This window comes from Bidens hawaiensis, unplaced genomic scaffold (genome assembly GCF_021521415.1).
Source record: "Bidens hawaiensis isolate Kalapana, Puna unplaced genomic scaffold, B.hawaiensis_p1.1 tig00043576_1, whole genome shotgun sequence".
NCBI lineage: Eukaryota > Viridiplantae > Streptophyta > Magnoliopsida > Asterales > Asteraceae > Bidens > Bidens hawaiensis.
The window spans coordinates 54411-79619 of NW_027497734.1; the positions used below are offsets into that span (position 1 = coordinate 54411).

General features: G+C 34.6%; 1 protein-coding gene across 1 annotated transcript; it reads right to left on the reverse strand.

Annotated features, from left to right (window-relative positions):
- Positions 1 to 151: 151 nt before the first annotated feature.
- Positions 152 to 2033, reverse strand: LOC143594400 (berberine bridge enzyme-like 8). The gene has a single exon (XM_077073725.1). The coding sequence runs from the start codon at positions 1942 to 1944 to the stop codon at positions 322 to 324; it is 1623 nt and encodes a 540-aa protein (XP_076929840.1). The 5' UTR covers positions 1945 to 2033; the 3' UTR covers positions 152 to 321.
- Positions 2034 to 25209: the final 23176 nt, after the last annotated feature.

Sequence of the window (25209 nt, forward strand, 5' to 3'; positions counted from 1 at the left end):
CAATTTGAAAATATGAATTAAAAAAAAACACATATTTAACCATAGAAAGAGTTATTACATTAAAACCAAAGAATTATTACAAATATTATACTTGTTTACAAAGAATTATTACATTAAAACCAAATAAATACTCTTATTCGTTATACAGATGTTCATATTGCTTAATATAAAAGGATTAATATTAATATGTATTTTTTCAGAATTACAAAGCAAAATTTAGAAAACCATATAATTTTGATTGTATAAAATACAAGTCAAAACTATATAATTAACATCTGAATTTTGACTTTGACATGGTGAAAATTTCTTGCACGAGTGTATTTACGATGACAATGTTGGGATACTTTGCTCATTCCTAAAGAAGTTATGAGGATCAACTCTGGTCTTCACACTTACCAGCCTCTTGTAATTCGTCTCTTTGAAATATTTATGCCCATAGACCATTCCTTCAATATAAGCATTCCTTCCATGGTTGTTGATGCCAATATCCAAATCTCTATAGTTCAAAAATGCTTCTCTTGGGTTCTTTGACACAAATGGAGTCATGTATTCGTACATTAGCCTTGTGAAATTCAAGTATCTATTTGCAGCTTCATCACCAAGTTCGTCCCAGTTTACTTCGTATTGGATCTTAGCTATGTTACCCGATCGATGTGGAAAGGGCTTTGCAAATTCTGATATTTTGTTCATTCTTCCACCATACGGGTTGAAAGCCAACATCTGGTTTTCGAGTTCTTTCATCCTTTCAAATATGAACTCAAACCCTTGCTTAGAAATAGGGTTTTGCACATAATCGGATTTGATCTTGAATGGGTTGAGTCTTTGAGGTGTACGGCTTAAGAGGGTGGTGGTCGGAGTACCAATGACAAAGCCCGTGTAATAAAGCACCGACTCAACCCAACTCATTTCAATACAATCTGATTCCTGTAACCCTAACTCGGGAAAATCTTTGTTCAATAGTGTAACAAGATTTGTTGAGTTTCCTAGATATAAGGTGGGAAAAATAGCACGGATTGTCTTTTCACCGTTTGTGTTGTTCATGACATTAAATGTCATTCGAAGAAAAAGATTGTTATCTAGCTTATCAGCAACTTGTACCCACCGTTCGGCGATGGTGCTAAGGTTTTGTTCCTCTATTCTTTCGATGGTAAAGACCGTCACAACTTCTGGAACATGAACAAGTTTGATCTTGTATGCTAGAACCACCCCGAAACTAACACCACCTCCACCAGTGATAGCCCAAAACAAATCCTCACCCATACTCTTTCGATTCAAAAGCTTACCATTCACATCAATTATTTGAGCATCAACAATATTATCAACAGATAAACCGTACTTTCTCATCAAGTTACCATACCCTCCACCACTAAAATGTCCACCAACACCAACAGTTGGGCAAACACCCGCGGGAAAGCCATGCTTGTTACTTTTCTCCGCGATTCGATAGTAGACTTCACCAAGAGTCGCACCGGTTTGAACCCATGCAGTTTCTTGTTTGATGTCTACATTTATCGACCTTAAATTGAACATGTCAACAATAAAGAAGGGTTGGTTCGTGTTTGTAAGGTAGGAAAGACCTTCATAATCATGGCCACCGCTTCTTGTTTTCATTAACAACCGATGTTTTTTACCACAAACAATAGCTGCCTGAATGTGGGAAACATGTTCGGCTGTGATGATGACAAAGGGTTTTGGTGTCGTAGATTCATTGAACCGAAGGTTTCGGATGTAATTTTGCAAGACGGTGGAGAAAGATGAGTTTCCGGGAGTGTAGACCTCTCCATAGATCGGAAACGACGGGTCTACTCGGTTGTTTAGACATTGAATGAAGCGATCAGTAACAGAAGTTGCATAAGATTGGGTAGAGAGCAAGACAAAAAGGAGAGTGAAAATGGATATTTGCATGTTGAAAGAAGATAGGATTACTATTTTTGCTTGGTGCATGCAATTTATAGACAATCGAAAGTCAAAATATATGTTTGAACTTCAAAAATATCATACTAGAACTTAATCCGTGTTTTTAAAATGACTTTTCCTTCAACAACTAAATTTTAAATGAAATTGTACAAGTATATATGTGTCTGATATGGATATAAATAAATAAATAAATAAATTCAGGAAAAATAATATGGATATATAAATGAGAAAACATTCTGGAAACAAAAAAAAAGAAAGAAAAAAGAAAAGGGATAATTGAGAAATATCAATAGCAACTTGTATGAGGTCGACTTTTCAATAAATAAAACACGTTGTCAATTTCTTTCGATTTTTCCATTTCAATGACCCTTGGCCATATTTATGAAAACTTTGAAAAATACGCACGGAAGCTATTTCATATGTACTTTTATTTTGCTTAAAAGTAAAGTAAAACAAAACATCGAAGAATTTGAAATAGACAAGTAAATAGAAAACAGGTTTTATTGTCGTGGGTTTTTGGACACTAAGTTTTTCTCAAAACATAAAATGGTAGGTTTGGGCTATCTAATTTTATTTGCAATCACGAGCGTATGAGTTGTCTTTTATCATTGGGTTACTTTGATAAGCGAATTTTATTTGTTGGTTGTTTAAAAAAAATATGTGTGTTAGTAACTTTAATAAAATTTAATGTGTAGGTAATTGCAACGGCCTTTTGACCAAAGCTTAACTTTATGTGCACACAATATTTTGGTATTGGTAATTTCATACCGTATTGGTGAATATGAAAGTATCTGAGTTGATAAGTTGGTTTAGTTTTATAATTGTTATATGATTAATAAGGTAATGTCTTTGTCATCACGTTAGGGTTTTGATTATAAACATTTGCACATATCTAGTCTTTTTGCTTTCTTTCTTCACTAGTTGTTATTAGAGATCGTTAGCATCTTCATAAAACAAAGTGTTAGCCTAAATCAGTCTCCTCGTTACTTCTTAAGGTGGAGATTGTGGGATTAACGGTTTGTGTTGTATATGTGAAGGTCTCTCTCTCTTTACTATGCTTGGCACACCCAACACAGTCCTACACAAACCAGAATAATCCTTTTAAAACTGTGTGTTGTGTTCATAAATGACGGAAACATTTACAAAACAAAAAACTGAAGGGTGGCTACCATGGTTTTTTTAGTTACTTATTGTGAGCAAGGAAGGTGTTTGTAGTTGTGCATGTATTAATATTAATATAATTATTAGTATTTATTTATTAGTTTATTTAAGTTAATTAGTAATTGGTCTATGATTTAGTAGTGGGTAGTTTAGTATTCATAGTGGTTAGTTTATTTAGAGTCACATTAGCAAGTAGTGGGTAGGTGGTTTGTATGGCTATTTATAGTTACTTTGTATTTGTTTTTAACATGAATAAAATATTAAAAATGGTGCTCCAAAAGAGTGTCCCTATCTTTCTCATCTAATTCTTGGGAGTGTTTGCCTACTACAAAAGGCTAGGGAGATTAACCATCTCGAATCGGTTACTATCATTTGGTGCTTTCATTGGCTTACTCACCTTCCACCATGGCCTCTCACATCATGTCATTGATTGACGACTTGTGGATCATTCTCGAGAAGAACCAACATCAACTCGTGCTTCTTAACGCCCAACTAGGTTTAAGGCCTCCACCACCACTAATTGCTCGCCCACCACTATTAGGCCATGAACCGCCACTACCACCTCCTACACCGCCATCGAAACCGTTTTTTCCAAAACCTTTCCTACACCAAATTCACCCATCAAAAACCAAAAAAAGAACCTATCGGCACCACAAACCAAACCCCAAACCGACACCAAAACAACCCTCTTCCACCACTACCAACACTAAACCGAAACTGAAGGCAAAACCTAAACCCGCACCAACCACCAACTCTTACAAACACACCAATTGGGCCTTGCCATTATTCAACAAAGGACCGAATGCAACCGGAAGGCATGCTTGGAGGCCACCGTGGCGACGTATTGAGACCGCACCGAATTCCGTTGGGAGAGTCGAATGGCGCCCGCCATGGGACAAGCATATTGGTATCGTCCTTGAGGACAAGGACGTTTTTGAGGGTGGGAGTATTGATATGTGCATGTGCGTGTATTAATATTAATATAATTATTAGTATTTATGTATTAGTTTATTTAAGTTAATTAGTAATTGGTCTATGATTTAGTAGGGGTAGTTTAGTATTCATAGTGGTTAGTTTATTTAGAGTCATATTAGCAAGTAGTGGGTAGGTGGTTTGTATGGCTATTTATAGTTATTTTGTATTTGTTTTTAGCATAAATGAAATATTAAAAATGGTGCTCCAAAAGAGTGTCTCTATATTTCTCATTTAATTCTTGGGAGTGTTTGCCTACTACAAAAGGCTGGGGAGATTAACCATCTCGAATCAGTTACTATCACAGTCACTAATGTCAAATATTTGTCGATATGAAGAGGTCCTTGCTCCTTGATACTGACTACTTGCTTGATGTGGAGTATGTTTAATTTTGATTGTAACACTAATGTTGAACCATCAGAATCCCGCGACAATGGTAATATGCCACATCAAGATATAGATGATGATCAGCAAAGAAGTGCAAACAGTAACATTGAAGGTGATTAAAGGGCATTAGCATAATTAAGAGTATTTGGGGATCTCAGTTTTAATCTGTTTGATCATTTGTTCAGGTCGAGGACAAGACTATCGGGTTTAGACCATCCCAATGTGGGTGGGGCCAACGAGTCAAGGATGGAACACAAGGAGCATTTTAACTCAGCTATCTTCCAAATCTTTGGCATTGTGAACCCGAAAAAGTTGAATATGCTGAGTCGTTTAGGTAATAAACATTATTCTCATTGCAATAGGGTGTTTCACTTTCTATTAAAAACATGTTATATATATGATACATATAGCATATTCTCCACAAAATAACTTATAAATATAGAGACTTATGTTGGAAGTAATTTCAGACTCCAAGTCACAAGTCGGTGAACTTGAGGGACCAATAATGACAAGTAGGTAATAGTTGGTTATGTTTCCTAATTACAGCATGTTTCCTAATTGTATTGTAATTATAATTGATAATGTTTTGGCTAGCAAGTTAGGTTAGTCTGTAATAAACCAATATATGGTTTGTAATTATAGAAGTGTGGTGTGAGGTGCAACCGAGTTAGGGTTCATCCAAGAGGCACACACGAGATGTAACCGAATTAGGGTTCATCTAGATGCAACCGAGTTAAGGTTCATCAAGAGTCAAACCGAGCTAGGGTTTGAGGTTTGTAATCAGTTTTTGAGTTAGATTTTCTGATTAATAAACAAGAGTTATTTGTTTAGTTTGTGTTCATTATCGATCCGGGACTTGAATTGGTATCAGAGCGGTTAAGCTCTTGGTGTTGATCGATCAAATTCGTGATTGGTAAGGAGGTGATCGAAGACTTGAGACATCGATCAAAGTCGTGAACGATTAGGAGGGTTCGGTCAAGTTGTGATCAAATAATCAAGGCAAGAGTCGGCGATCGAGACAAGGGTCGAACGACGGGCTGAGATTATGCGATCGGAAGACAACTGGGTTGTTCTTTTCTGTTTGGCGGTGGTGAACAGGGAGAACGAGCAGTTTTAATTGGGAATTAAGTGGGGTTTTCCGGACCACATTCCAAAAGGGGTTTTTGGTTATTTTCTCGTGCGTTGCGATTAAAAAACAAAAGAAACCACTGAGTTCATTTTTGGTTCAAGGAGGTTGGGCTTAACAAGAATTCTTTAATTGGTTATTTGGTTGTAGAAGTCAAAAAGGAGGTTTGGTTTTGATTCTACTTTGGTCGACGAGGAGTTCAAGAGGGAAAAGAAAAAAAATATATAAAAAGAGTGCTTTTAATTTTTCTTTATTTTGGTTAAACAACTTGAACTTTTTTATTGGTTTATCAAGTTGGTTAGACGGGGTATTTTATCGAGTTGGACAAGTGGGTTCAATTTAAAATTCCTATTTTATTAGGTTGAACGAGTTATGTTCTGACCTAAGGGTTTGATTTGTTGGATCGAACCGGGTGCTCACTAAAAAGATCAAGAAGATTGATGTTCGCTCGATTAGATGACCGGAATCGCAGCCAAGGGAGTGGTTACGCGTTTTCATACGACCAAGGGAATGGTCGGGGACAGTGCCACAAAGGTAGTCGAGTTCAGGGGGGTCGAAAGAACACAATTACGGATCAAGAGAAGTTCCGGGGTGGTAAAGACCGAGATGAAAAGAGCCAAGAGCCAAGAGGGTTGTGAAAGCCGAGAAGGTCAAGATCGTAGGTCAAATCAAACAGGGCAGAAAAGACATGCTCGGAGTTGAAGAACCACTTATTTCGAGTAAGAAATTAGGGGGTGATTGTTGGAAGTAATTTCAGACTCCAAGTCACAAGTCGGTGAACTTGAGGGACCAATAACGACAAGTAGGTCATAGTTGGTTATGTTTCCTAATTACAGCATGTTTCCTAATTGTATTGTAATTATAATTGGTAATGTCTTGGCTAGTAAGTTAGGTTAGTCCATATAAACCAATATATGGTTTGACATTATAGAAGTGTGGTGTGAGGTGCAACCGAGTTAGGGTTCATCCAAGAGGCACACACGAGATGTCACCGAGTTAGGGTTCATCTAGATGCAACCGAGTTAAGGATCATCAAGAGTCAAACCGAGTTAGGGTTTGAGGTTTGTAATCAGTTTTTGAGTTAGATTTTCTGATTAATAAACCAGAGTTATTTGTTTAGTTTGTGTTGATTATCGATCCGGGACTTGAACGCAAATATATTTTCTCCAATTTTGGTTTTGAAAGTATGGGTTAGGTTATGATAGGAAGTATGATTTTTATAGAAAGAATAACAAGTAATATAGTTATTAATTTTGGATATGGATTATTGAGATTAGTTTATGGAGGAAGTCAAGTTTGAAATAATAGGAAATGCATAAAAGGAATAACACATTTGTTGATTTTCTTTCTCAACATGCAAGAAATATGTCAATTTCTTCTGTTATTTTAAAACGTCTATAACTTTTATATGACATTTTTTAATAAAACAAAATAGCAATAATAACGAGTGTTTTTCTTTCTTTAATATGAGTACCATATTCTTATATAAAAATTAAAAAAAATAATGGGTTTTTTTACAAATTGTGTTTTACCAAAATTATGATTTACAAAATTGTATTTATCAGATTGTGTTACACAATTGTGCCTTTCATTGTGTTATTGCCATTGTATTTGTTTATTCAAAGTGTTTTTTCCATTATGTTTTTTTAATAGTGTTTTCTATTGTATTTTTTGGTGACCTTTCCGGTGACTGTTTCCTGACACTATTCCGGTGAAATTTTTGGGCAGATTTTTTGGGACTGTTTTCTAGTGACTCTCCGATGGATTTTCCGGAGACTATTTTTTGGTGACTTTTCCGGTGAGGTGGTGGTGGTTGTAGGAAATGAGTGGAGATGTAAGTGGGTTTTTTAGATTAAATTAGTTGACCAAAATACATGTGCTCCTTTCTAGCCTTACTAAGAAAATCAAACTTTTTATTTAAACCTAACTCTTGAAAGTATGTAGTTTTTCTCGCTTTTGTTATGCGTGACTTGCATATTACTTAGATTATGTGGTGTCCATTTAGCATTTCAACATTTTGCAAAAAATTAAAAAAAAAAGGTGTAATCAAAACTCTCCTTAAAACTCTACAACAATCATTACTCAGTCATTTTTTCTTTTTTGCATTTCTAACTTTTGTAATTAAAACTAAAAAATAATATTTCATTAAATAAATAAAAATTTACGTGTCCTTGTCTTCGTCTCGTTAGCACCATCGCCGTTGTCTTCGTTTTCATCATCACCCTCATGTTCGTCTTCATCGTTGCCCTCGTCATCATCTTCATTTTCACCCAGAAGGCGCTGAAACATCCAAGCATGTTGGACCAAATCCGCCATAAGAGTGTTATATATTTCTTTTGAACGCACGGAATACGCATTTTCCAGTATGTGCTCCATATTTGTTGGAGTTGGTGGTGGATCATCGCTTGGTATAAGTTTGACATATTGTTCTCCCATCGTCTTCAATGATAATGTTATGCAATGATGTGATGTGTGCGTTGCGGTTAAAATATGATGGATTTGATATTTAGCTTTTGCACAAGATCGTGTTTTAAATTTATAAAAGTGATTTATACTAAGGCTAAACACACACAAAATAGGCAAGTGTACCTATCGTATATGTAGAATAGTATTGGTGAAAACCAATTATCGATCCGTGGACACAACTGTTTCTAATAATAAATCGTCGCTTTACTTTAATCGGAGGTTTTAATCATTTTGGGGTTATTTTTTGAACTTTTAATAAAATATAAATACTTATATATAATATATAGGTGACCAAGACGAGAAATTATAAACAAGTAGTTCAATTATAGGAAGGTTACCATCCAAAATCAAGAATTCACTCCATTTTATCACTAATGATTAATATGAAACATGTGGTAAACTTGCCGTAATAATATATGATAGATAGCTCCTCATTTCTAAGCGAGCATCTATGACATAAAGCAAGTAGCATGCACATTTTAAAGTCGACACTTTCCTAATGTCATGCTTCCGCGAGAATGTCAATTTAAGTTAGCAAGTAGTTTAATAAAGTAGAAAGATTAGGATTGACTTCGATTTCTCAAATACCGATTCTAACAACTTCGGGTGGTTATAGTTTATCACATAACCTCCCCTTGGTTGATTTAGGTAAGTTATAATTACACATTCTGTTGACATATGATTTCTTTAACTAGCATGATATCCTAAGCAATCGCTATTTTCGGATTACCAAAGCTTAGAGAAATAGATCATAACTTATATCTCATTATTTCTAAGTACAATATAAAGATCCATGTTTCATTAAGTTATCAAAGTATTTCTATCTTTCAAGAACATGAATCGATCATGAATGATTGTCAATATAATCAACAATCACCAACTTTGAATTGTTGATTTAAGATGGTGAAACATTTCTCATCAAAAGATAATTGTAAGGAAAACCATGTACTTTACCAAACTAAACCACATGTTTTAAATAATCACCAAGTAAAACAAAGCTTCTTCATAGATTTTAGATGGTAAATGGAGTTTAGCTCATAATGAGCATATTTATGAACATTAGAATGGATGATGATAACAAACACATGATTAAACTAGAACAATCTAACCAAATGTGGATGAATCTTCCTTCTTAATGATGATGATGATGATGATGATGATGATGATGGTTGATGGCGATGACCTCCAAGCCTTCAAACTCTTCACTAGATCTTCAATATGAGTGTTAGTGGGTGTTTTTATAAGTGAAAACCGTATAGAACTCTCTTCAAGGCACACCAAATGAGTGCAATATGAGCCACTATTTAAAGGCAGTCTGGAGTGAGAAGCACAGCCCCGTGCCTTGGTGGGCACGCCCTCGTGCTTTATTATGACATGTGCTAAATTCGTTTTGCCTTTTCTTGTGTTTTCTTCCGTTTTACTTCGTCTTTTCGCGTGTTTCTTCGTTTGGGGCTTCGTTTTACCTGAAATTGTATTTTATTATGATAAGTAGCCTTCTTTGCTATGTTATTTGATAGAAATTGCAGTTTTTATAGATTATTTGATGCTAAAAAGATGTGTAATTTTATGTACATCATGCAATATGTTGTTGGGAAAAACGACCACCTATCCACGAATGGTAAATAAAAAGTGTGGAATTAATATTCGTTTGGCTACACTTTTTCCCAACCCGAATGAACCAATGAGGATGCAAACAAATATTTAATCTAAAAGTAAATAGGACACAATAATTTTAGCGTGGAAAACCTCTCAAGGAGAGAGTAAAACCACCGGACTACTAGAGCCGCTTCAAATCCACTATCACCAATAATAGCAATACAAAGTCTTCTCTAGATAAAATTAGAGGCATACACAAATCATCATATACTTGGTACAAACTAACATAAAGTATATGGAATAAAACAAACGAGTAAGAGGTAACACCAACGAGAAAATACCACTCTCTGGAACGTCTCTTATCTTCAAAAACACACCAAAAGAATGCAGCACACAAAAATCTTCTCTTCGTAATTTCTTTTGTCGACAGTAGAAGAAGAACTCAAAAATAGATCTCACTCTTTCGTATGTTAATAATATGACGGCAGAATAATGAACCAAACCTCATAATTGCTTTCTTTATATCCTTGCACGTGAGTTCGGTTACAACTTGAGCAAGTAAAGAAGCCCAAGCCAAAACACCAACAATTGTGTGGTGTGTAGTGTGTACGGATAAAAAACATAATTATATATTTTTTTCTTTTTTTTCTAATTACTAAATAATAATAATAGTAATACCCATGTAATATATAATATTTGTCGGGTTTTCTCATGCGCAAAAAATACCCCAACAAATCTCCCCCTTTTTGTCTATGAGAAAGAACTCACCACCCCGGCGAGCGAGCAACATGTCTTCAACTTCTCCCTTGCCAAAGCTTTGGTCAACATATCGGAACAATTATCATTGGTGTGAACTTTATCAAGTTCAAACAACTTGTGTTCAATAGCATCTCTATTCCAATGATGTTTCACATCAATATGTTTTGTCCTCTTATGAAACATAGAATTCTTAGCAAGGTGAATAACACTTTGATTATCACAAAGAACCACGTAGCGTTGTTGCATAAAGCCAAGCTCTTGTGTAAATCTTTTCGACCACAATAATTATGTGCATGCTTCTGTTGCTGCCATATACTCTGCCTCGATAGTAGACAAAGCAACACACTTTTGCAGTCTTGGCTGCCATGACACAGCTCCCCCTGCAAATAACATCAAATATCCAGAAGTGGTTTTCATGTTGTCCTTATTTCCTGCCATATCAGAATCCTTGTAACCAACAAGCATCGGCTCCCCATTTCCAAATGTTATACCCAATTTGGAAGTACCTCGTAGATATCTAAGGATCCACTTAACTGCTTCCCAATGCTTCTTACCCGGATTTGACAAGAACCGACTAACAACGCCTACTGCATGGGCAATATCAGGCCGTGTGTATACCATTGCATACATCAAGCTTCCGACCGCTGATGCATATGGAACACCATCCATCTCTTTAATCTCTTTCTCAGAAGTAGGGCAATCTTTTTCAGTTAACTTAAAGTTGGGAGTAAGAGGTGTACTAACCACATTAACTTTAGACATCTTGAATATGCTAAGCACATTTTCAATGTATTTCTCTTGTGATATGTGTAACTTCTTTGAAGCTCTGTCTCTAGTAATCTGAATGCCAAGAATATTCGTAGCTGGCCCAAGTCTTTCATAGAAAACGACTTGCTTAACTCTTTCTTCAGCTGGACAATTCTTTCTGCATTCTTGCCAACAATAAACATATCATCAACATAAAGCAATAAAATGATGAAATCATCATCACCAAACCTCTTAAAGAAAACACAGTGATCAGACGCAGTCTTTCGGTAGCCTTGCTTCCCCATAAATGACTCAAATTTCTTGCACCACTGTCTCGGTGCTTGCTTCAACCCATAAAGAGTTTTATGAAGTTTACAAACATAATCTACTTTACCTTTAACCTGAAAACTTTCAGGTTTCTCCATATAGATTTCTTTATCCAGATCACCATGAAGGAATGTTGTCTTGACATCCATTTGCTCAACCTCAAGATCAAGACTAGCAGTTAAAGCAAGGATCACCCTGATGGAACTAATCTTCACTACTGGAGAAAAAATCTCATCAAAATCAATACCCTCTCTTTGACTGAACCCTTTGAAGGTAAAGAAGATAATTACCCTCTCTTTTACCACCAATCTTTCCTTGTACCTAGGCCATGAGGTATGTTCTTCAGTCTTCAACTTGTAGACCCATTTGTTCTTCAAAGCTCTTTTGCCCTTAGGCAACTTCACTAACTCAAAGGTATTGTTCTCATACAAGAAATTCATCTCATCTTGCATGGCTTCAACCCATTCTCTTTTATGATTATGTTCCATGGCCTCTTTATAATACTCGGGCTCCCCCATCAATGAGTAAGACATACTCACCAGTCGAATAACGAGTAGAATGTTGACGATCTCTCATAGACCGCTTGAGTGGGACAAATGCATGCATATCTACTGGAAACTCGGGATGAATATCCTCATCCAACTCTACCTGCTCTTGATTATCAACATTATCGGTACCATGTTGTTCGTCATTTTGAATACCATCTTCGTGATGTGGCTCTTGCTGACTAGGAATAGGATCCAAATCAATGAGATCATCAGTGTACTGAGGAACTACCTCTGTCTTCTCAATATCTTTCAAACTCTCGTCTTCCACAAACACAACATCACGACTTCTTACAAGCTTCTTTGAAACCGGATCATATGGCCTGTATCCAAACTCATCTTGCCCATAACCAAGGAATATATACTGTTTGGACTTCACATCCAGCTTTGATCTTTCATCTCTGGGAATATGCACAAATGCTTTGCATCCAAAGACCCTCAAATGACGATACGAAACATCTTTGCCACTCCAAACCCTGTCTGGGACATCATTATGCAAAGGAATACAAGGAGTAAGATTAATAACATGTACCGCTGCATTTAAAGATTTTCCCCAAAAAGAATTAGGCAACCCTGCATGTGAGAGCAAACACTTAAACCTTTCAACAAAAGTTATGTTCATTCGTTCTTCCAAACCATTTAACTGTGGTGTCTTAGGAGGTGGCCTTTGGTTTCGAATACCCTTCTCTCTACAATGTATTCACCTCCATTATCTGTACGAATACACTTGAGCTTTTTCCCAGTATGTCTCTCAACTAAGGCATGAAACTGCTTAAACACATCAAATACTTGATCTTTAGACTTTAAAGTATAAACCCATATATTCCTCGAATGATCATCTATAAATGTGATAAAATATAAGCAGCCCCCAAGTGTTCTAGTCTTCATAGGACCACATACGTCTGAATGCACCAAGTCAAGCATACTTTCTTTTCTATGAGGCGGATGACTATGAAAAGAAACTCTCTTTTGCTTATCATTCATACAATGAGAACACTTCTTCAAATGAACATCTTTCACACTGGACAATGCATCTTTCTTCAATAAAATAGACATCCCCTTTTCACTTATGTGAGCAAGTCTCTATTGCCACATATCGGTCACATCAGAGTTCGTCAATGAATTAACCGAGTATCTGGAAATCTTTGGATGTGCCATGTACAACTTTGAAGTTCTTTCACCTCTTGCCACGATCAACGAACCACGAGTGAGTTTCCAAATTCCACCACCAAAGGTACTGTGGAGGTCATCATCATCTAATGTACCTGCGAAGATCAAATTAAGTTTGATATTCAGAACATGTTTCACATTGTGTAAAACCAAATCCATCCCGGTATCAAACTTCAAGCAAACATCCCAACACCAACGATCTTTGATAGCCCATTATTACCCATCTTGACATTCCCAAAATCACCAGGAGTATAAGAAGAATAATAATCCCTTTTTGATGTCACATGACAAGTAGCACCACTGTGAACAACCCAACTCAAAACATCACGTGCAATGTTCACCCTATCATAATCACAACAAATATGAAACTCTTCAGTGGCAGTGTTAGTTTCAGAAGTACCTTCATCACCGTCATCTTTCTTGTAGTTGTTCTTTTTATTGTTGTAATTAGTCTTTTTGTTCTCCTTTTTCAGTTGTCTGTAATATTTTATTGTGTGCCCTTTTCTACCACAATGATGACACTCACATTCTTCAAAATTCCCTCTAGACTTACTGCGGTGCTTTGCTTTATTACTCGGACCTCTTCTATGGCTTCTCCCCCTACTTTCGGTAACCAATGCATCTAAATGTGAAGAGGAACCTTATGACTTTCTTCTCATATCTTCATTTATAATACTACCTTTAGCCAATTCCATAGTAAGAATACTGTTAGCTGCGGAGTTGGACAACGATGTCCTAAAAGTCTTCCAAGAATCCGGTAAAGTACCAAGAAGCCACAAACCTTTTATCTCGTCTTCAAACTTAATACCCATACCTGCAAGCTGATTAATAACACCTTGACAAACATTCAAATGATCAGTAACAGGAGTTCCATCACGGTATTTCAAGTTTATCAACTGTTTAATCAAGAACAACTTATTGTTCCTGGTCTTCTGAGCATACAACTCTTCAAGCTTGGTCCATAGAGTACGAGCATGACTCTCCCCGCTAATATGGTTCAAAACATTATCCTCAACCCATTGCCGAATATACCCACAAACCTTCCTATGCAAAATATTCCACTCTTCAACAGTTTTATCTTAGGTTTATCGGTACTAAAAATAGGCAAATAATAATCCTTCACATAAAGAAGGTCTTCCATCTTGTCTTTCCAAACATGATAATTAGAACCATTCAAATTCACCATCTTACCTGTATTAGCTTCCATCGTTCAAACAAGTCTTAACCCAAGAACAAGAGCCGAAGCTCTGATACCAATCTGTTGGGAAAAACGACCACCTAGCCACGAACGGTAAACAAAAAGTGCGAAATTAATATTCGTTTGGCTAAACTTTTTCCTGACCCGAATGAACCAATGAGGATGCAAACAAATAGGTAATCTAAAAGTAAATAGGACACAATAATTTTAGCGTGGAAAACCTCTCAAGGCGAGAGTAAAAACCACGGGACTACTAGAGCCACTTCAAATCCAATATCACCAATAATAGCAATACAAAGTCTTCTCTAGATAAAACTAGAGGCATACACAAATCATCATATACTTGGTACAAACTAACATAAACTATATGGAATAAAACAAACGAGTAAGAGGTAACACCAACGAGAAAATACCACTCTCTGGAACGTCTCTTATCTTCAAAAACACACCAAAAGAATGGAGCACACAAAAATCTTCTCTTCGTAATTTCTTTTGTCGACAGTAGAAAAAGAACTCAAAAATAGATCTCACTCTTTCGTTTGTTAATAATATGACGGCAGAATAATGAACCAAACCTCATAATTGCTTTCTTTATATCCTTGCACGTGAGTTCGGTTACAACTTGAGCAAGTAAAGAAGCCCAAGCCAAAACACCAACAATTGTGTGGTGTGTAGTGTGAACAGATGAAAAACATAATTATATATTTTTTTTCTTTTTTTTTCTAATTACTAAATAATAATAATAATAATACCCATGTAATATATAATATTTGTCGGGTTTTCTCATGCGCAAAAAATACCCCAACATATGATACACGTATACATAGCATTTTTCACTGTTTTCAATGACCATAGACGACAAGGACTTTTAACAATTGAAGAAACCCAAAACACCTCTCGGTGTCCTTTCACAAAGACTCTTGTACTTTCTTAAAGTAATCTTTTTATTCATGATTGGGTCTTTAAATGTTTTCACGATAACTGAATACTCTGGATATATCCCATTGACCAAATAGTAACCATGTGGGTAGTAGTTATCGTGAGCCCAAAACGAAGCGACATGAATGTATTGAAGATGTAACCCTCCATCACAGACGATTGTTCCAAGACGTTTATGTCATTGTTGGAATTGGGTACACCAATGAACGCCGACCAAATCCATATGTCATATGAAGAAATCAATTGAAGACTAATCGTTGGTCATTTTTTGTCACCTCATGTGTATTGACATCGTCATGCGGCTGGACAGTTAGCCCAATCCTAGTGCATACAATCTATACTCCCGATCATGTCAGGTAAATCATGCACCCTTTTGCATACGCATCGTAAACACGTTGTAAATCGTTACAATTTGATGTTCTTAGATAATGTGGAACATATATGTCTTTATTATTCCTCTATAAATTAATTAATTAAAATCAATTTAAAAAAACCTACAACTGATATATTTTTTAAAAAATAAAATATATCGTAGCAGAAATACTCCAAGGTGTCTCGGGCTGATGTCGGTCGTGTTTCCGTGGTTTTTGCTTAAAGTAATCAAACTCACTCTCCTAATCTTCGTCGATGCGAAAAAAACAAACGTTTAGACATCCGAAAGGGACTCTTAGAAATCTTTGGGTTCTTGTATTTCGGCGACTAATCGAAGTAATCTGCCATCAAATGAGCATACGCGGCCAAACGGTCTCGTCCAATATATGCTCTCTTCGAAATCGAGGGTGGAGAAGAACGGAGAGAACTCATATAATTTGCCGTGAGCAAAACCACACTCGTATTTCTCCGAGTCGTCATCGACTTGTTCGCCGATCCCAAAAAACGGTTGTATATAGTAGTGGGAGAATCCATAGGTTTGATTTTGTTGAGAGTTGGTTGTATATAGAATTTGAGAAGAGAATTTTATAAAAGTATGAGTTTTGATTGGAAGGTGTATGAATTATATAGAAAGATAACTTGATTTTTTTTTCAAATAACCAGTTTGACCAAAACCCTCTTGGTCCGGCGTATCCTACACAATGTTTCACCCCCAAAAAGGCATGGGAGGGGATGTCAGATGTGTCACGGCGTTTTGGGCTTAACACGTCAAGAAATATTATCACCACGGACATTCTTATGTACGCGTTGTAAAATACACATGTAAGGCATTTTGGATGGACGGGACAATATATTTTTGTGAAAACTAATTCACAAATTTTAAAATTTCGAATTATAGACGTAAATGCCAATTAATCAACAAAGAAAAGTAAGAAATATGGATAAAAAAAGATATATAAACTGTAAGAGCATTCTCATCCCTTCCACCATCTTTAACCCTATAATTTAATAAAAATCCACTACTTTTTAAAAGTTGCCTATCATTTTAAAGAACATCCCACATCCTATCCTCTATATCTATCTCTATATTCTTTTATTATTATTATTTTCTTTATATTCATCTACAATTTTAACTATTTACTATTTTTGTCTTATTATAGTTTTCTTTTAAAAATGTTATACTAATTGCACTAAACTTTAAACAGGCCTACGTTCGGCTTGAACTCGTACAATATTTTAAATAAAAAATTATAATGAATATGAGAGTTTAATTTTTGTTTAGGCTCTAATTATAGCTTCATCCAAAAAAGTACTTCATTGAACAATTTGGTGGATTGTGATGCAATACCGCATATGCAAATAGTTTTGGTTCTAATTGACCAAATATCAACCAAATATTTGCAACCAAGTTATCAACCAAATATGATCTCCGTCACAAATCAAAAGTCACCTAGAAGCAAATAAACAAAAAGACAGTATCTTGATTTTACTTCTTTTCCATACTCATTTCCTGAAGGCTGAGCAAGTGATTATCAACACTCAGCATGACTTTGTTAGACGAGCTGGCCATCTTTGCTGCAATTTCACAAGCCGCTTTAATTTTCCTCAGTGTTATAAATGCCAGATTATTGGCAATTGCTTGACCTATTAGCAGGGAACTTTTTACTTCTCCCTGTAATTATACCCAATTCAAGTGTTAGTTATTTAATAAGCAAAAAGCTATCATCCTAATGACAGACCAACAACTGACTTTATTGAGTCAAACTTGCTACTTTCCATATCCATGGATTTTATGTTCTATGATGGAAAATTGGAACCTAGTAGCTAAGATTTTTTGTAGAGCTGATGAGTTACTCGAGATCGACTCACTAACTGCTTGAATTGATCTATGCTTAAACATTCCATATAAGCTCGCTTAACAAACGAGCCTAGACCCGAGCCCGAGCTTTACTTATCAAGCTCGAAAGCCAAAACGAGCATCATTTTAATTAAAAATAAAAAATAATATAATATATAAAATTACAACAATCGGGTTGGGTAGTTCAGTTCTGGCAGTTTGGCAGTTCTTTTAACAACATTATATTACATTGTTTTTGAATATATAAGATGGTAAATGAATATCACACATACACAACTGCATATTTAAAAGATGATCAAAAACAAATATTAGAAGGTTAAACAACCATCACCAGCCCGTTATACCACTAAAACTGAACCGACCAACTTGCTATGATACTGCTAGTTTCAACAATTTATAATCAACCCCAAAGACTCAACCTTTCTGTATGACATTTTTTAGTGGTGGTTTGATTTGGGCTCACTTATAAATGATTTGATTAAGAATATAATTGATGGAAAATAAATATAACATATAAATATAATACATATACACAACTGCATATTCTAAAATAGGATTGCAAGTCAATATCATTGCTACAAATCACATTGACTACTGCAATTTAAACACATTAAGTACTGCAAATCACATTAAACGCTGCTACAATTCACATAAAAAAATCTCAGGAACAAGATTTCTTTGATTTAGGTTATGCCTCTGACTTGTTTAAGAGGGAAAGCAGAAAGCATAAAAGGGAAAGGAAGATGGGCGGGAGAAGATGAAATGAGCGGGGAAAGTACGAGTTGTTGAGATAGGGAGTGGCATAGTAGCTTTTCATATATGAAAAGTTACTGCAGCTTGTTTTTATTATTTAGAGATAAAGAATATGAATAGGGGATAGGATGAAGTGTATAATTGATAGATTTTTATAAATTTTGAAGATAGGGAGTGTTTTGATGGTTAGAATGGGAATGCTCTAAGTTGCACCAATTTCAATCATGGCACCAGAATTGTTCTCGGTTACTCCTTTCTCAATTCTCTTCAAAACAAATAAAATTCAAGTTGATGCTCACTTATTTTTATATATGTTTGTTATAAGTTTCATTCAGATTAGAGTTGTCCGAAATAATACAAAAGTCATATAAGAACAAACGAACAAGGCATTAACTTTTTTAAGTTGTTCTTTTTTTTTTTAAGAATAAGATTGAACTTTTTTTTATATATAATTTACTATAAAACGATTACAATAAAGTGGCAGGCAAACGGGCAACAAGCTTCGCCGCAACCCCCTTTTGAATAGCAAAGCCAATCCTGCTAAAAACGAAGCTTTGGGACCTAGAAACTGAAGAGGTTCCGTGTACGACACGCTGAACCCTACTAAAAAATTTCACAGCTTCTGGGGCCAGAAAACCAAATGTATCAAAGGCAAACGGTAGAAAGACATGTTGATTATCTAAACAAGCTTTCTCGTGTTTAACAACTTTGCCCGATTCAGCCTTCAACGCAGCCTGACCCACAACAAACCCACGATCCCTGAGCCCAACAAGAGGAGACACTCCTGTAAGATCCACACAGGCGTGTTTCCCCCCTGCCCACCCGAACATAAGAATATCAGATGGTCGTAAAGTAGACCTCTATTCGAGAGGATCCGTGAGAAAGTTAACAGATGCCTCCTTTTTAGCAGAAATCCCTGCCCGTTTAAGAATATCACACAGAATATCCCTAACCAAATCATGTCTATATTTAAAGTCAAACAATTCTTTTGCAATGCACCGCATGGTCACCAAAAGAATCCAAACAGACCTTGCGACAAATTGGGCAAGGATCATTAACCATTGTTCTTTGTTTCCATTATTAAATAGCATGATATGAAAAGTTTTTTTTCCCTTTGAATAGCGAAATTCTACCTTTACCTAGTACTTGTAAGGATTTAAACCCACAACTTTAAATTTGAATGGGAGACATTACCACTAGACTAATAGGTTAGCCTTACATTATCCCATCCATTAATTTCTTGATCTAAGGGTGGTGAAAGTGTCCATCACCTCAATTTCAAATAGTTCTCAAAGTCCTCAATTTCAAAAAGTAATTCTCACATGATCCTAATCATATTACAATCACTGCTTTTCGTGAAAAAACGTAAAACATTGATTGATTAATGATCCAAAACTGTTTTTTTCGGTGAACCAATAATTAATTAATAATTAATTATTATTAATTATTAATTGATTAATAATTAATGATCCTCGCCATACTCCACTGTTTGGGTACTTAATCAACCCAGGGTATGTGCCTGCTCGTGGGGACGAGTTTATGAATGTCATGTATTTTCATGTCTATGTTGATTCATTATTATTAGCTAACCATTTTAATGGCTCTCTCTCTCTCTCTCTCCGCGTATATATAAATACACACACACTTATTAACTTCACCTTAGATTTTCATAGTTCCACATGAATCAATTTTTCAAACGTGGAAATGCTTATCTTTCACTCTAATTCATCTATCTTATATTTTATACATTTTTTTTATAAAAATCAAGGTCATGTGAACGTTGGAAACTGGAAAGGAGCGGGACAATATTGAGATGGCCACCTTCGTTTGGTGTCACTTATGCCCGGGCCCAATGAAGCCAATGTGGTGTTTCCAACGGGCTAAAGTCACCCTAAGGGCACTCTGAACTGTCTATGTATGCAAATTTTTTCTACTTGTAAGTTAAGGATCCTTTCTATACAAACGATTTCTTTTAAAGTTAAACTAGATTAGAGACTCGTTTCACACGGATTGAAAAAATAATAAAATACCAAGTAAAAATACATTAATACATGACATATATATATATGTGTGTGTGTGTGTGATCCATGTAACATGGCAAAGCAAGTCATAATATCAAGGTCATGTGAACGTTGGAAGAGAGCGAGACGATTGAGATTGTCACTTTGTTCAGTACCATTTTTGTTCAGGCCTGATTAAGCCCGTTGTAAAATGGTGTTTCTAATGGGCTGAAGTCACCCCGAGGGCACTCTAACCTGCCTATGTATGCAAAAATTTTCCTAGTTAAAGTTAAGGGTCATTTCTATCTAAAGATTTTCATATAAAGTTAAACTTGGTTAGAAACCCGTATCACACGGGTTGAAAAAATAATAAAATATCAAGTAAAAATACGTTGATGCATGATATAAATATGAGTAATTCAAGAAATATGACAAAACAAACATGGACCAGATTTCATTATATCAAGGTCATGTGAACGTTGGAAAGGAGTAGGACAGTTGAGATGGCCGCCCTTGTTCGGTGTCAATTTTGTTTGGGCCCGTTGAAGTCAGCGTGGTCATTCCAACCTGCCGAATTCACCCTGAGGGCACTCTGACCTGCCTATGTATGCAAATATTTTCTACTTGCATGTTAAGGATCCTGTCTATATAAACATTTTCATATAAAGTTAAACTAGGTTAGAGACCCGTTTCACACGGGTTTGAAAAAATAATAAAATATCAAGTAAAAATACGTTGATACATGTACAAATATGTGTAATCCAAGTAATATGACAAAGCAAACATGGACCATATGTCATAATATCAAGGTCATGTAAATGTTGGAAAGGAGCGGGATGATTAAGATGGCCACCTTTGTTCGGTCTTTTTTTAGTTCAGGCCCGATGAAGCCAGTGTGTTGTTTCCAACGAGCCGAAGTCACTCTGACATGCCTATGTATGCAAAATCTTTTTTTACTTGTAAGTAAAGAATCCTTTCTGTATAAACATTTTCATTTAAATTTAAACTAGGTTAGAGACCCGTTTCACACGAGTTGAAAAAATTAATAAAATACCAAGTTAAAATACATTGATACATTATATAAATATGTATAATTCAAGTAATATGACAAAGCAAACATGGACTAGATGTCACAATATATATCAAAATGTTCTGTCCTTCAAACACAAAAGAAACTATCATTGTCCAGGAAACAAAAAGGCCACATAATTTTTTAATCTAAAAGTACTTGCATAATGAAATCACATATTACATAGGATAGAGACTTGAAAAGGTATTTTGATTGTATACAATCCAACAAAAAAACTCATTCAATAGTAAAAATCACAAGAAAAAAATCTAAACAGTTATTGATCAATAATTTTACGTCTTGTTCTTGAGTTTTTTAACCAAGGAAAGAAAAGGAAATGAGAGAGAATGATAAGAAAGAGAAGGGAAGGGAAGAAATTTTTTTTTAATTATGTGCGTTCTTGAGTTGGAAGGAAATTAGAGGAAATGAAAGGATATATAACAATGTTCTTAAGTTGGATGGAAAGAAAAGGAAAATAACACTTTTACAATTTTACCTAATGAAGTAATGAAGAAGATGAAAAGATTAGTGGGTAATATTGTAATTTGGTTTTTTATCCTTAATAATCAGCCCATTTTTTAGAGGTAATTTATTGGGGAAAAAAATCAATTTAATCCCTCCTAACTCCTTCTACTCATTTCCTTTCCATACTAAAAAAAACTCAAGAACACCCATTTTTTAACTATCCTTAGTTTTCATTTCCTTTCCCTCCTTTAAAAAAACTCAAGAACGGAACGTTAGGGTTGGAAGAACGGGCAGGTGAATTGATAGAAACCGTTGAAATGATAAATTTATTTTTATTAACATTAAAATTATAATAGATTTGTTGAAACATTAATCACAATTTTGAAATTGTTTATAAAAAAATTTGGAATGTAATGGGCCGGTATCTTAAAGTATAGTCAGATTATATTACAAAGGGGAACAAAAATAAAAAGAATGAAAGAATTTGTATCAAAAAAAAATAATAAAAAGTTAATAAAAAAATTTATAACTCAAAATTTAATAAAAACACGAAAAATGTAATAAAACACAAAAATGTTTCTACCATCTTCCTCATTTCTAAAAAAACAAATAAATAAACCTTGAAAAAGACACAGTGTTGAGAAAAAAGATCACTGTGTGTTTTTATTTATCATATGTTTTTTGTTTATTTTCGTTATTGATTGTATCTTTCTTTCTTGACATTGTGTCTTTTTTCTTGATATTGTGTTATGTTACTCAACATTGTGTTATATTTTGTTCGGCATTATATTATATTTTGCGACATATTGTGTCTTTTATTTATCATTGTGTTGTTTTTTCATTTTCGGCATTGTCTCTCTTTTCTTGGCATTGTGTCTTTTCGTCGTTTTTTTAATGAGAATGGTGTGAAAAACATTTGGTTTTTAAAATTTTTTAGTTATTTATTTATATTTTGTGCTGTGTATTTTATTTTTTGTATGAATTTTTTAGGTATTTTTTATGTGACCATAAATTCTTCTAATATTTACTTTACTCCATAAAGTATAAGTTATACTTTAGAACAATAAAAAACGAAAAGTCAACTTGGTATAGGTGATAATAACTAATTAATTAAATAATAATTATAGTTTATAAATGATCATCTTTTTATCTTATTAAAAGTGTTATAGTGTGAAAACAAAAAGTTTAAGGTAGATTAAATGATTATTTTTTTGCTATCAATGACAATAATGTCATTGGTAATTAGGTTCATCAATATTGTATATTAATGTTAGTTGTGTGTGTTTAAGTGTAAACTTGAAAATTGTTTAATAAATTTTAAAATTAAACATTTGTAATGTGACAAACAAAAAAAAAAGTATGGACACTCTTAATAAAACCCGGAGGGGGGGGGGGGGGGGGGGGGTATTAGTCTATATGTCATCCTACATGAATACCCTAGTTAGGTGTTAAGTGTTCGGATAGATTTGTTTTAATATAGTAGTAAAATTATATAAATATAACTCTAATAATGAATAAAAGATGAAATCAAAATTGTTGGAGAGGAAGAGAAAGACAAGTATACTTCAAAGACTTTATATAACAAATGAATTGACAACCAAAAATAGTGCGAAATGGTTTTCTCAATTTCAAAACATTTCTTCACATTCAGTTTTATCGGTATGTAAAATAATAATAACCTAGGTCCATCAATATTTTATTGTTTGAGAACGCAAAAATTATAGGTAATGAAAAAAAGAAAGAAAATAAAAAGGCTAACATGACAAATCTAACATCTTGAGTGTTGTTGAAGTAACGATGCGATTGACCGTCTCTAGACGATTAATCCACATGGAATACTTTAACGAAATACCTTCACCATTTGAGGATTTTTCTTTAAATGCGATTTATTTGTGATAGTAATCAAATTCGAGATTGGCGACATTAAAATTGTTAGGTGATAATTCACCAATATTAATATTATCATAATAATTTACAAAAACATAAAATTTGAAATTAAGAAACTAATCAAAAAATATAAAGATACTTGTTGCAATTTTCTCTTCTCCTCATTACTAAATTGAAATGTCTTTTTATAGGCTACAATGCAAATGAAACTACACCCACTACTCCACTTATGACACTCGTCAATTTCAGGTTAACTCCGTTAATCCAAACTCCGTCAATTCAAACTTAAGATCACTAGAACTATAACGCACATCTCATTGCATTTAAACTAGGGTTTTAAATGACGCTTGACAATCACTACACATGTAGTCTTTCGGGATTGCACCGAAACACACACAAGTCGACTCAAACCATTGGTGAACAAGCGACAGATATCAAAACAATATGCTTGATAGTTATGTGCTAACCTATATGTTACTTGATAAGTATGTGAAATACTAAACACAAGAGACAAGAGTTATTGTTTACACTAGAAATTAAATAACTAGAAGTAGAGGGACCTATGTGAAACATGCTTAATATTATAATATTAATAAAACCCTAACCTCCCTCCCCCTCCCAAGAACCGATCGGCTCTCTCCCTCTCTTCCCCCCTTGGCTGCCGTCACAACACACACACATACATACATACAACCTTTTTCAAGTTTTGTTGAAGAATTAAGGTGCTAGGAAGGTAATTAACAACTACTCTATGCATTATAGGTGTTTAATTTTAATATTGAATGGGTTAATCAAAACCCTAATTCTCGAAAATTGATGATTAAGATAAGTTAGGGTTTGATTGTATGTTTGATGATGATTTGCTAGTGAATTGATAACTAGTTGTGTTACAATTGCTTGTTAATTACTTGTTCTTTGATTTTAAACTTTCAAGTAAAACCCTAACTATGTGTGTAACGTAAAATTGATATGCATGGTTGGTAAATCTTGTGTCTAGAGTGTTATATGCATGAATTATGGTTCATAGATTGTTGTTATGTTGAGTTTTGATGTAAACTGGTACTGGACAGATTGTTGATTTGATGTTTAGACAACTGTAACTGGATGTTAATGTGATAATTGGTAGAAATTATTAATACTACAGTGTACTAGGTTGAGTCTAGTTTCTAAAAAGTCCAAATTTGTAATTTTTGGACGTGTAAAAGTTAACGTTTATTATTTTACAAAAACGTAGTGCAAGTCTGAATTGTGGGGTCTGCTGTTAGGCTTTTTTGAAATTATCATATCTTATAAACTACAAGACCAAATGGGTTAGTTCCACTTCTGGAAGTTAAAATATTGAGTTAAAAATCTAACCCAATTGGTATTGCATTAATTGAATTTACCATTTAACGGGAATAACATATATCATTCTGTTGCGCATGATTTTGACTGCTGTGAGTTTACTGTAATATTTTGATTATTGTGAGAAATCTATGTGGAATAAAAATACAAT

Excerpts from the sequence above, each read along its gene's own strand:
- LOC143594400 (XM_077073725.1), bottom strand. The coding sequence starts at position 1,944 with ATGCACCAAGCAAAAATAGTAATCCTATCTTCTTTCAACATGCAAATA.